The 13,226-nt window shown below is 41.7% G+C and overlaps 1 protein-coding gene across 2 annotated transcripts in view; it reads right to left on the bottom strand.

Moving 5' to 3' along the window:
- The window catches only part of LRIG2 (leucine rich repeats and immunoglobulin like domains 2), a 58,126-nt gene that overhangs the window by 18,745 nt on the left and 26,155 nt on the right, over positions 1–13,226 (bottom strand). For both annotated transcript variants that reach the window (XM_025366406.1, XM_025366396.1), the window contains 5 exons: positions 12,540–12,683; positions 12,193–12,336; positions 9,186–9,266; positions 7,408–7,479; positions 7,202–7,270 (listed from right to left, as the gene is read on the bottom strand). In XM_025366406.1, coding sequence (XP_025222191.1) covers positions 7,202–7,270; positions 7,408–7,479; positions 9,186–9,266; positions 12,193–12,336; positions 12,540–12,683 — 510 coding nt within the window. The remainder of the gene's footprint in view (positions 1–7,201; positions 7,271–7,407; positions 7,480–9,185; positions 9,267–12,192; positions 12,337–12,539; positions 12,684–13,226) is intronic.

Genomic DNA, 13,226 nt, shown 5'->3' with positions numbered 1-13,226 from the left:
GCGGTCAAGAGTTCGAGACCAGCCTGGCCAACATGGCGAAACCCTGTCTCTACTAAAAATACGAAATTAGCTGGACATAGTGGTGGGCACCTGTAATCCCAGCTACTTGGGAGGCTGAGGCAGAAGAATTGCTTGAACCTGGGAGGCGGAAGTTGCAGTGAGCCGAGATCACGCCACTGCACATCAGCCTGGGCAACAGATTGAGACTCTGTCTCCCAAAAACAAACAAACAAAAAACCACTTCAGCACTGTGGGAATGTATAATGCAATCTAAACTAAGAGCACTGAAAAAGTATTTGTGGTTTATAACCCTGTAAAACATATCTGAAAAATCAGTATTTTCTCTCAATGACCTCTTAAATATCCCATCCACTTAGAAGCAGGGAAAGTAAATGATTTTGAGAACTTGCTTTATGTACATGATAAAATCCTCATCAAGTTTAATATTTGAATAAAGTATCTAAGATCTGATTCCACAGAAGTTTCTTTTTTTTTTTTGAGACAGGGTCTTGCTCTGTTGCCCAGGCTGGAGTGCAGTGGCACAATCTTGGCTCACTGCAACCCCCACCTCCCGGGTTCAAGCGATTCTCCTGCCTCAGCCTCCCAAGTAGCTGGGACTACAGGTGTGTGCCACCATGCCCAGCTAATTTTTGTATTTTTAGTAGAGATGGGGTTTCACCATGTTGGCCAGGATGGTCTTGATCTCTTGACCTCATGATCCACCTGCCTCGGCCTCCCAGGGTGCTGGGATTACAAGTGTGAGCCACCACGCCTGGCAAAGTTTCAATTCTAAGAATGAAAAAAATTGACTTACATTGTTCGATTGTTCAAAGTTGACTTATATTGTTATTAAACAAGGGGGCACTGGCAAAGATGACTATGCTTTTATAATGCTTTAACAAGCTTCGTTGAGTAATTTCTTCTCTAACAGTTGGTTTGAACAAACTGCTATTGCAGGAACTTTAATGCAACTGTGTTTTGAGACAAGAACCCGCTGTGTTGCCCAGCCTGGTCTCTAACTCCTGGACTCGAGGCTACTCCCACCTGAGCCTTCTGAGTATCTGGGATTACAGGGATGAGCCACCACACCTGGATCTAATGGAACTTTTTTACTGAGAATTGTTGGTTGCTTTTGGTTACTTTAAAAGTCATATTTATAATACTTTTTAGGTCAACATTTACTAAAATCTTCTCTTTATACTTTTTGGTATTCCCCACAAGGCTTTGCATCAATAATAAGAAGTGTATGAAAAAGTTGCATATAAATTTTAAAACATTTTCCATGAAAATTATGTAGTAGAAAATTAGAAAGTACCACTAAACCAAGAGGGAGAGAAAGCCCCCCAAATCCTCACTACTCAAAGAAAACCACTGGAAATATTTTAGTATAATCTATCCACACACTTGTTGAGAGAATACCTTATACTCTGTTAAGTACTTGTGGTCAGGGTTTGGTTAGTATATGAAGAATGGAAAAAAACAAAAGAAACAGAAGTGAAGGGAGCTATTGTGAATTAAGTTTTGTCTGTGGTATGGCCGGGCGCGGTGGCTCAAGCCTGTAATCCCAGCACTTTGGGAGGCCGAGGCGGGTGGATCACGAGGTCAGGAGATCGAGACCATCCTGGCTAACATGGTGAAACCCCGTCTCTACTAAAAATACAAAAAACTAGCCGGGCGTGGTGGCGGGCGCCTGTAGTCCCAGCTACTCGGAGGCTGAGGCGGGAGAATGGCGTGAACCCGGGAGGTGGAGCTTGCAGTGAGCCGAGATCGTGCCACCGCACTCCAGCCTGGGCGACAGAGCGAGACTCCGTCTCAAAAAAAAAAAAAAAAAAAAAAAAAAAAAAAAAAAGTTTTGTCTGTGGTCAGGCACTGTGCTAAATACTTTATTTATTTATTTATTTATTTATTTATTTATTTATTTATTTGAGACAGAGTCTTGCTCTGTCACCCAGGCTGGAGTGCAGTGGCGAGATCTCAGCTCACCACAACCTCCACCTCCCGGGTTCAAGCAATTCTCCTGCCTCAGCCACCTGAGTAGCTAGGACTACAGGCACATGGCACCACGCCTGGTTAATTTTTGCATTTTTAGTAGAGACAGGGTTTCACCATATTGGCCAGGCTGGTCTCAAACTCCTGACCTCGTGATCTGCCTGCCTCGGCCTCCCAAAGTGCTGGGATTACAGATGTGAGCCACCGCACCCGGCTGAGGTAGGCATTTTCAATTCCATTTTCTAGAAATGGAAAATGAGATTTTGGGGGCATTCAGTATTATGTCTAAAATAAATAGTAGAGGCTGGGCGCGGTGGCTCAAGCCTGTAATCCTAGCACTTTGGGAGGCTGAGGCGGGTGGATCACAAGGTCAGGAGTTCCAGACCAGCCTGGCCAAGATGGTGAAATCCCGTCCCTACTAAAAATACAAAAAATTAGCTGGGCGCAGTAGCATGCGCCGGTATTCCCAGCTACTTGGGAGGCTGAGGCAGGAGAATCTCTTGAACCTGGGAGGCAGAGGCTGCAGTGAGCCGAGATCGTGCCACTGCACTCTAGCCTGGGTGACAAAGCGAGACTCCATCTAAAAAATAATAATAATAAAATAAAATAAATAGTAGAGTTAGGATATGAGCTCAGGTCTTATGAGTCCAGCTTACAGTATACCTAAGAAAACATAAATTGGACGAGGTCACTCCTCTTTTCTAAAGATACAAAAATTAGCTGGGTGTGGTGGTGGGCGCCTGTAATCCCAGCTATTCAGGGGGCTGAGGCAGGAGAACTGCTTGAACCTGGAAGGCGGAGGTTGCAGTGAGCTAAGATCATGCCACTGCACTCCAGCCTAGGTGACAGAGGGAGACTCCATCTCAAAAAAAAAAAAAAAAATTTTTCTTTTGCCATGTGTAATCTTATGGAGGCTGAAGAAACATCTAGGGGCTGTCTGGATATCTCCAAAGCCCATCTGAGTGTAGATAAAATATTTAGTCTATTTCCAATTATTCTTTTTCCTTTTCAACCTCAAGTCATTACTTTTGGGAGTCCCCAAGTCCCCTGAGAGATCCCCAGGAGGGTGGGGGGCCTACAGTCCCAGTGACTAAGAGTCCAGAGTGGGAAGGAAAAAGTCTAGCAGTGGGTGGACAGATGGATTTGAAGGGAGTCTTATCAAAGGGCTTAAGGGAACCGGAGGGAACATTAAAGGTGGTAAGAGGAGGAATAAGGAGCAGTAGCAATGGGAAGAAAGAGAGCTTACAGGATGCGGTCTGGAGAGATCCTAAGTATCCCAAAGAGGCCAATAAAGGTTCAACAAGGAGGAGGTGGACAAAACGAGTGGTGGAGCAATAGAGTTAGCAGGGGCTCAAAAAGAAGGGATTCAGATGCCAGAGAAATTGCCATGGGAGAAGTAGGATCCATTACAGAGAACAGAGTAGCCTCACAGAGTTGCAAGAACTTTTAGTCCAGGGAGTCAGGGAATAAACCCCACTCAGGAAAGAGAGCCAGGAAGACCTTCAAGCCCAGGAGGTACCTTTCAAAAGAAGCCTGGCCTCTAGCCCAACTCCAGAGAATATATTCACAATCTTGAGAATCAAAATCTTTCCTTACCAGCTTCAACGGATGTTTGTCCGGAGCAATGGTTCATAGTCTGACTCACCATTGGATCCCCGATCTATCAGTCAGGAGTGAAGACAATGGCTTCAAAGGTGCACACTTGGGGTCCTGGGTGAGAGGTCTGGGGGTCCAATGATGAATCTGATCCTATCGGAGTCACAGCACCATAACTGTTAAATGAAAAATTACTCAGTGATACTTGTTAAAGCATGGTAAGGCAGACGTTATTCAGGATCATCTCAATAGATATAGGAACCATGGCAATGTGATGTTGCAGTTGGGGAGAGAGACTGGGCTCAACTCAGTGAGGGAGAGACAGCAGGGAAACAGCAAGGGCAAGTATAGCCAAGGAGCAAGGTGGGTTTGCTTTCATCCCATTCAGTGGATGTGAAATTACTAAAAAATAACATCCAGAGAAAGGGAGACTCTGGCTAAACCCTAACAGGATTCTTGCTGAAGACAAGCCAGGGTGATCAGACATCACCTGGGAATGGTCTACATTGTGGAAGAGTTCTTGCTAAACTGGTTTTACAGGGTTCGTGCTAAAATTGGATTTTACACAGCTAGGCCTAGGAGAAGGTTTAAGGGCTTGCTTGCCTAAAGGTTGGTTAACCAAAGAATCTTTGTCACGACTCCCAAATTATTAAATGACTCTCTGAAGATTGCGACTGCAATATTTGCTTTCACCTACTGTTTAAATTTTATGTTAAATTGAGTTCTCCTAACAGTTAAAACTTTCTTGCTGGCCCTCAGGTTATCACTGACCAAAAAAAAAAAAAAAAGGGGGGGGGGGGGGGTATACTAATTTGTAGTAAGTCACAACTTATAATTAAACTAAGCCTATGAGAAATAACTCAAAATATCTCAACAGATCAAAATATCTACTTTAAGAATCTGGCAGAAAATAACTAATGATGATTTTCATAACATTTTAATTTTAGTCTTTATTGTTAACATTACTCCACTTCTACTCTGTGCCAAGCTCTGCTGAGCATTTTCTCAAAACCCTCGTTTCCTAGTACGTTCAAAAAAGCAAAAATCTTAATTCCTCATGGTCTATTATGATCTGCCTCCTGTCTCTTTAAAAAGAAAAATATGAGCATAATTTTATTGTTGGACCTAATAAAACTGTAAATTCGATATGCTTTTCAAGAACAACAAAAAAGGTAAGTTAGAACAAAGCAGTTTGGGATAAAAGAAAAATATCTTGACAGGCTACATGCCGTGGCTCACGCCTGTAATCCCAGCACTCTGGGAGGCTGAGGCAGGCGGATCACGAGGTCAGGAGATCGAGACCATCCTGGTTAACACAGCGAAACCCCGTCTCTACTAAAAAAAAAAAAAAAAAATTAGCCAGGCATGGTGGCATACACCTGTAGTCCCAGCTACTCAGGAGGCTGAGGCAGGAGAATCACTTGAACCTGGGAGGCGGAGGTTGCAGTGAGCTGCAATGGCACAACTGGACTCCTGCCTGGGCAAGAGTGAGATTCCACCTCAAAAAAAAATTAATTAATGTAAAAAAAAAAAAAAAAAAGTACTGCAACAAATGAAGAGAACGACTAATGAGAAATAAGATGATTAATATCCAAAAAATTGTACATATTTAATTATTCTACTCTGCTTAACTCTCTAAACTCATTTTACTTCCTATTCCTTGTGCCTGGGAAGCCATTCACCGAGTGTTCACATGGTTTGCCATTTCATTAAGGTCGTGGTTCAAATGCTGTATCTTCAAAAGAGTTTCCCCTCACTACTTTATCTAAAATAGCAATCCCCATCACTCTCCATACCTTTGACCTAGTTTTATTTTTCTTCAGTTGTTACCTGATGAGATATTATATATCTACTGGTATATTATTTATCTTCCTCACTAGGATTTACTGTAATATGCTATGAGCACAGAGACTCTGTCTTGTTCACTACTGTTTTCATCATCCAGAACAGTATCCTACATAGCAGATAATGAATAAATATTTGAGTAAACAAGTTATCTCACTTTATCTTCACATAACCCTGAGGGAGGTGCTATCCCCATTCTGGGAACAGAAACTGAGTCTTAGGCTAACAGTTGGCCCACTGTCACACAGTTGTAAGGAATGGAGTAAGGATTTGAACCTAGGCAGTTTGAAAACTCACACATTTCCAGTGCATCTCAAATTATCCATGGTAAGGACCAGTCTTTTAAACTGCCAATCTACTGCAGACCAATACTTTTATAAACTACAACAAAAGTGTCACAGTAATGTCAAATTGTTCTAAAAGTTTCTAAATGCTTATTCTGCATTTCTATCCTTTTTTTTTTTTGAGATGGAGTCTCGCTCTGTCGCCCGGGCTGGAGTGCAGTGGCCTGATCTCAGCTCACTGCAAGCTCCGCCTCCCGGGTTCACGCCATTCTCCTGCCTCAGCCTCCCGAGTAGCTGGGACTACAGGCGCCCGCCACCTCGCCCGGCTAGTTTTTGTTTTTCTGTATTTTTTAGTAGAGACGGGGTTTCACCGTGTTAGCCAGGATGGTCTCGATCTCCTGACCTCGTGATCCGCCCGTCTTGGCCTCCCAAAGTGCTGGGATTACAGGCTTGAGCCACCGCGCCCGGCTGCATTTCTATCCTTATATTGTCATTAACCAGTTCTGCTCCACAGAGTATCCTTTGAGTAGCTTCCCAGGCAAGGCAAAATAATTTCTATTGTCTAGTGGTTCTTACCCGACTGCATATTTGAATCAATAGAGTTTAAAAACAATACCAGGCCAGGACTGGTGGCTCATGCCTGTAATCCCAGCACTTTGGGAGGCTGAAGCGGACAGATCACCTGAGGTCAGGAGTTCGAGACCAGCTGGCCAACATGGCGAAACCCTGTCTCTATTAAAAATACAAAAATTAGTCGGGTGTGGTGGCAGGCACCTGTAATCCCAGCTACTCAGGATGCTGAGGCATGAGAATCGCTTGAACCCAGGAGGCAGAGGTTGCAGTGGGCCGAGATCACACCACTGCACTCCAGCCTGGGGGAATAGAGCAAGACTCTGTCTCCAAAAAAATATAAAATATATAAATATAAATAATACCAATGCCCAACTAACTTCCAATCCCCTAGGGAAATCTCGAAACCAGTAAGAGCAATTTTTAAAACTCATGAATGAAAAAGGGTACATATACACACTTGTCTATTTTGACATTTTAGTAGTTTGAACAGGTTAGAGACTCTTCTCTGACAATTATCCTAAGTGTTAAATCACCTCGGAAACTATAAAACAAAATTACCTGATACCTTTATTGTAACCCACACAAAGTGTTAAGAACTGGTAACACATATTTCTGATAATCCAAAAAGGAACAGTAGGTTATACATAAAGCATAAGGAGCAGTGCTAAGGTCTCCTAATTATAAGCATTGGTAGAACAGGCAAAACAGAAGGTCTTGATGCCACACACTCTGGGCTTTTCAGTGTTGGGTATTTTAAAATTACCTCTAGCCACTAAAATAACTGAGTATTAATACTTTCTTCCTGCCTGAACTGTGTGCTTTTGGAAATAACTTGGGTCACTCCCATCACACTTTAAGCACAACAAGCAGGAACAATGATCCAACTGGTGATCTTAAAAAGACAAGTTACTTACAGTTCTTTCAAATGAGTCTGAGAAAAAGCATTTTCTTGGATAGACATTATAGCATTATTGTTCAAATCTCTGAAATAAAGAGAAATGAAACATTATCAGTCACCATTTCTATATCAAGTTATATAAACACTTTACATGGTCATGAAAACCTCTGCTAATAGCAAAGATTATTTATAGAGTAAGCAAAATGTATGACAAATACTTACAGATGCTCAAGGGATTCAAGACCAATGAATGCTTTCTTTGTAATTGACTTAATCTGGTTTCCTTGTAAGACTCTGAAATATAAACAGACCTTTGTAAGAAAGCTCTCCACTAAACAAAATTAAATTCATTAAACATCTACCTATTTTTGCTTAGCGTACTTTTTTGTATATTTAACAGCTTTACTGAGGTACAACTGTATACAAAAAAATACACATATTTAACGTGTACAATTTGATGAGAACCATGCATTTTTAAGAAAGTTATGAAATTTAATTATTAATCAATGTAAAACATAGCATAAAGGCGTCTATCAAAGCTCAATGAGGTGAACAACCATCTTGACCACTGATAAACTGGTAATTTTCAGATGCTAAATTCAATTATATTCCTCATGTCTCCATTCATAGCAAAAGATTGTCAGAGAAATTCAGACAAGTGTGACCCTTTGGAGAAATTATTCTCATGGGAGAAGATCTAAAATCTTATGTGAGAGAATGCTCTACTTCTGCTAGATAAATTACTCATAAATCTCATACAATTAAACAAACTACAAATCAAACAGATTATCAAGACATTACTTTCTCAATGCATTCCTTTTACTTGAATAGAAATTCTACTTCTATAAATAACTTTAAGTGTCCATAGGAATGCTTTTTCAATAAAAAGTGCCCCAACAACAACAACAACAAAAAAACACAGAAACAGAAAAACTAGCTGGGCATGGGGGCTCATGCCTATAATCCCAGCACTTTGGGAGGCCAAGGTGGGAGGATTACTTGAGCCCAGGAGTTCAAGACCAGCCTGGGCAATATAGTGAGAACTCTGTCTCTACAAAAAAAAAAAAAAAAAGTTAATTAGCTGGGCATGGTGGTACACACCTTTAGTCCTAGCTCCTTAGGATGCCAAGGTGGGAGATCACTTGAGCCCAGGAGGTTGAGGCTGCTGTGAGCTGTGACTGCACCACAGCACTCCAGCCTGGGTGACAGAGCAAGACCCTGTCTCAAAATTTAAAAAAAAAGGCCGGGCGCGGTGGCTCAAGCCTGTAATCCCAGCACTTTCGGAGGCCGAGACGGGCGGATCACGAGGTCAGGAGATCGAGACCATCCTGGCTAACCCGGTGAAACCCCGTCTCTACAAAAAATACAAAAAAAAAAAAAAACTAGCCAGGTGAGGTGGCGGCGCCTGTAGTCCCAGCTACTCGGTAGGCTGAGGCAGGAGAATGGCGTAAACCCGGGAGGCGGAGCTTGCAGTAAGCTGAGATCCGGCCACTGCACTCCAGCCCGGGCGACAGAGCAAGACTCCGTCTCAAAAAAAAAAAAAAGAAAGAAAAAACCAGCCAGGTGCAGTGGCTCATACCTGTAATCCCAGCACTTTGGGAGGCCGAGGCAGGCAGATCACAAGGTCAGGAGTTCAAGACCAGCCTGGCCAAGATGGTGAAACCCCATCTCTACTAAAAATACAAAAATTAGCTGGGCACGGTGGCACACGCCTGTAATCCAAGCTACTCAGGTGGCTGAGGCAGGCGAATTGCTTGAACAGGGATCTAGGAGGCAGAGGTTGTAGTGAGCCAAGATCGCGCCACTGCACCCCAGCCTGGGCTACAGAGCGAGACTCAGTCTCAAAATAACGAACAAACAAAGAAACCCCCACAAAGCTCCCAGAGTGTCAGAAAGCTCAGACTTTCTAGCCATATGAAATAAACATAATTCAGTCATATTTACAGTCGGTTCTTGAAAACACGCCTATGCAGACATACATAAATATTATAAATACATACAATTTAGTGAGACTTGTGAGTCCAGCAAAGGCTTCACTAGCATCTTCTATGGCCCATGAAATTTCATTGTTTCTTAAGTCTCTACAAAAATGTCAGAGAAAGACAGGTTCTATTAGTCAATACAACCATTATAACATTGAGCAGCATCCTGGCATGGTGATGTCAAGGTGCACATGCTAATTCTGATCCTTACTTTAACAGTTATTTATGAAGAAAGCTCAACTCTGCTTCTTAAGAAATATCTGGGCCGGGCGCGGTGGCTCTAGACTGTAATCCCAGCACTTTGGGAGGCAGAGACGGGCGGATCATGAGGTCAGGAGATCGAGACCATCCTGGCTAACACGGTGAAACCCCGTCTCCACTAAAAAATACAAAAAACTAGCCGGGCGCGGTGGAGGGAACCTGTAGTCCCAACTACTCGGGAGGCTGAGGCAGGAGAATGGCGTGAACCCGGGAGGCGGAGCTTGCAGTGAGCTGAGATCCAGCCATTGCACTCCAGCCTGGGAGGCAGATCGAGACTCCGTCCCAAAAAAAAAAAAAAAAAGAAATATCTGTAATAAACATGTAAGAACTGATTCTTACAAGCTAAGAATTAAGCTGGCCTTGACAAATAAAGCAACCTGCTAAAAGTATTACTCTTCCGAGCTAAGAGTCCCTCATTATGTTAGCATATTAAAAAGTATACACAGGGTCCTGAAAAGAGGAGGGTTTCAAGATGCAGAGAATATGGCTTATAAATCTGATTTCAGACTAATGGGATTTCTGGGTGACCCAAGCCTTCCCCTGGGACCTTAAACTTACAATGGCCAACAAAGAGTAATATCAATACAGAGCTTCACTGCTCAAGAGCAATTAAAGATGCCCCATGGGAAGCAAAAATGATATACCCATGTGTTACAGTGTCATCAGATTTTCTTTCAAAGGGAAACTATGGATCTTCTAAAATTCACTGTTCCATTCTCAGAGGAAATGCAATTGTACCACATCATGTTATGATAAAATAATTATTTCCATAGAATTAAAAATATTTAATCACTTTTGCTTCTTTTTTTTTTTTTTTTGAGACAGAGTCTCGCTCTGCCGCCCAGGCTGGAGTGCAGTGGCCGGATCTCAGCTCACTGCAAGCTCCGCCTCCTGGGTTTACGCCATTCTCCTGCCTCAGCCTCCCGAGTAGCTGGGACTACAGGCGCCCGCCACCTCGCCCAGCTAGTTTTTTGTATTTTTTAGTAGAGACGGGGTTTCACCGTGTTAGCCAGGATGGTCTCGATCTCCTGACCTCGTGATCCGCCCGTCTCGGCCTCCCAAAGTGCTGGGATTACAGGCTTGAGCCACCGCGCCCGGCCTTCACTTTTGCTTCTTTAAGTCATCTCATAATAAAGCACAAAGCTTTCTACTTTATAAGGGACATGCAGAGTTGTGTGATTAGCAGTAAAGAGAAGATCCCTCTTTTCACTTAGCTTTCTTTAAGTGAAAAGCTAATAAAGCTCATTTTATTTTACTAAGGAATAAATAATGAAAGAACCAATGGCTCAGCTCTTCAGGACTTTCCCCCTCCTCCACAGCACAGCATAAATAGAAACCATTCAACAAATTAAGAACTGTATCTACCCTGGCAAGAGCATGAGGCTAAAGCCAGAATTCCCCAGATTTGATACTAATTCTGTCTTAACTATCTCTGTGGTATTACACAACCATTTACTTCTGCTATTACTTCCTTAAACTTTAATTCTAAAAGTAATAATCAGTAGTATACTAAAATAACCTATTTGCGACCCCTTCAACTGCCAAAAGGCTGCAGTTACATCTAAGTTTCTGAGATTGCATTGATCCAATTTCACTTCTGATAATATAGGAAAAGGAAAAATACAATCACTTTTAATTTTTCAAGGCCAAATCTAAAGAAAGTTAAAAAAAAATCAAATACACAGCTGTGCATGTATATACCCTTCACAAAATTATCTTGCTTTCCCTCTCATTGATGGTTAGGTCTCCAAGTTGGGAACCTGCCTCTTCTCTGAACCATTTCAACTCAAAACCTAACGACCATAAAGTCCCCTATTCAGGAAACTTAAGACTCTACTACTTACTCTTTGTTTTCTTTTATTCTGCTCTGTGTTTGAGACTACTATATTTCATTAAAATACCTCTTTATTTAGTAAAATTATATTCTAAAATTAGATATATTTATATATAAATACAAAAAGTTCATAAAAACATATTCTTATATTCTGTAAATTGAGTAACTTACAGTACCACAGAATTTTAGCATGGAAACTGCCTTTAGCAACCATCTAATCCTATATCCTTCCTTCGCCATATAAAAGAGAAGAAAAAATGATGCCCAGGAAAAGCTAAGTGATTTTGTTCTTCTGGTGGTATGATAAAATGGGCATGAGCTTTAGCATCAAACAGACCTGGGATCTGATTCTGGCCCAATATTTACAAGCTATGTGACTTTGAGAAAATTATTTAAATTTCTCTGAACCTCAGCCTCCTAATATGGAAAACAGCAGTATCATCCTAGTATTTGAAAGCACCTGGCACACATCAGATAATAAGTATTAGTTTCTTCCATCCAAAGTCATGTAGCAAACCAGTAACAGTGAACTGATCTCCTACCATGGCAGTTCCCTCTACACACCCTGCATCCTTTTGAATGAGAACTAGTAGCTCTGGTGTACTGTCAAGTTCAAAGGAACAAGAAAATGACTGCAGTCCTGACACTAGCAACTGTGTTTTATTCCATAGCAACTAACACAATAAGACATGCTTTGCTGTTTATGGGATTAACTCAGAATTAAACTACAAACTGAATTGCCTACTACAGGCTTGAGATTTTTATGGAGATGGAGACAAATAAAACTATCTTGCTCTGAGGCACAGGACAGAAGAACCACAAAATATTAGCATACATAATTTGCAGACTGATTAGCTGTTTTAATTAATTTGCTTTATTGTACTAAAAAAATCAGTAACAACAACCAAAAAAGAGAATGGATATACTTACAATGTCTGAAGATTGGAAAGAAATCTAAATACACCATCAGCAATATGAGTGACTCTGTTGTCTCCCAAATTCAATCTCTCCAATAAGCTCAGACCCACAAAGGCAGATTCATCCAGGCGGGTCAGCTGGTTATACGACAAATCACTGAAAACAAGAAATGTGGAAGGTAAGGAATTCATTGTATTTGGTTCAACTTACAATTCTTATTACATCTACATGGTAAATTTAGAGCTTTCTACAAATTTCTAGTAAAGAGGGATGTTATATCTCATTACTGTCCATGGGAATGATTTATTTCAATCTGCTCTAGTCTCACAGCCTCCGGTGAAATGCTATCCAACACTTACAGTTCAGATAGTCTTTGGCAGAACTCCCATGCATCAGGGCTGATTCTTTCAATAGCATTCTGGCTCACATAGAGCTGCTGTAACATTCGCAAGCCATATAACCACCCCTTGTTCACTCGTGTAAGGTTATTGTGTTCCAGTTCTCTGCAGAATTAGAGAAAGAAGAAAATACGTTCCAAAACAAGGCAGTTCAATTAACTAGCTTTAAATCTTAAGTTTTTCCCAGAGAAGCATATATCTTTGTTCAAGCCAACTGAGCTGACCAATTCTATTCAATAAAAATGTATATTTTATTTAAGATTTAGTGCTTGGCTGGGCGCAGTGGCTCACGCCTGTAATCCCAGCACTTTGGGAGGCCGAGGTGGGCAGATCACAAGGTCAAAAGATTGAGACCATCCTGACCAACATGGTAAAACCCTGTTTCTACTAAAAATACAAAAATTAACTGGGCGTGCCAACACACGCCTGTAGTCCCAGTTAGGAAGCTGGGGCAGGAGAAAGGCTTGAACCCATGAGGCAGAGGTTGCAGTGAGCCGAGATCGCGCCCCTTGTACTCCAGCCTGGCAACAGAGCAAGACTCCATCTCAAAAAAAAAAAAAAGATTTAGTGCCAGAAGATACTAAGACTGTCTAAAAGAGCAGCTCTACAAAACCAACAGGCCAAGTGGTATAGTATACCCATTTGGAT

The sequence above is a fragment of the Theropithecus gelada genome, chromosome 1 (genome assembly GCF_003255815.1).
Source record: "Theropithecus gelada isolate Dixy chromosome 1, Tgel_1.0, whole genome shotgun sequence".
NCBI classification, from domain to species: Eukaryota; Metazoa; Chordata; class Mammalia; order Primates; family Cercopithecidae; genus Theropithecus; species Theropithecus gelada.
This window is presented reverse-complemented; position numbering and strand designations above follow the sequence as displayed.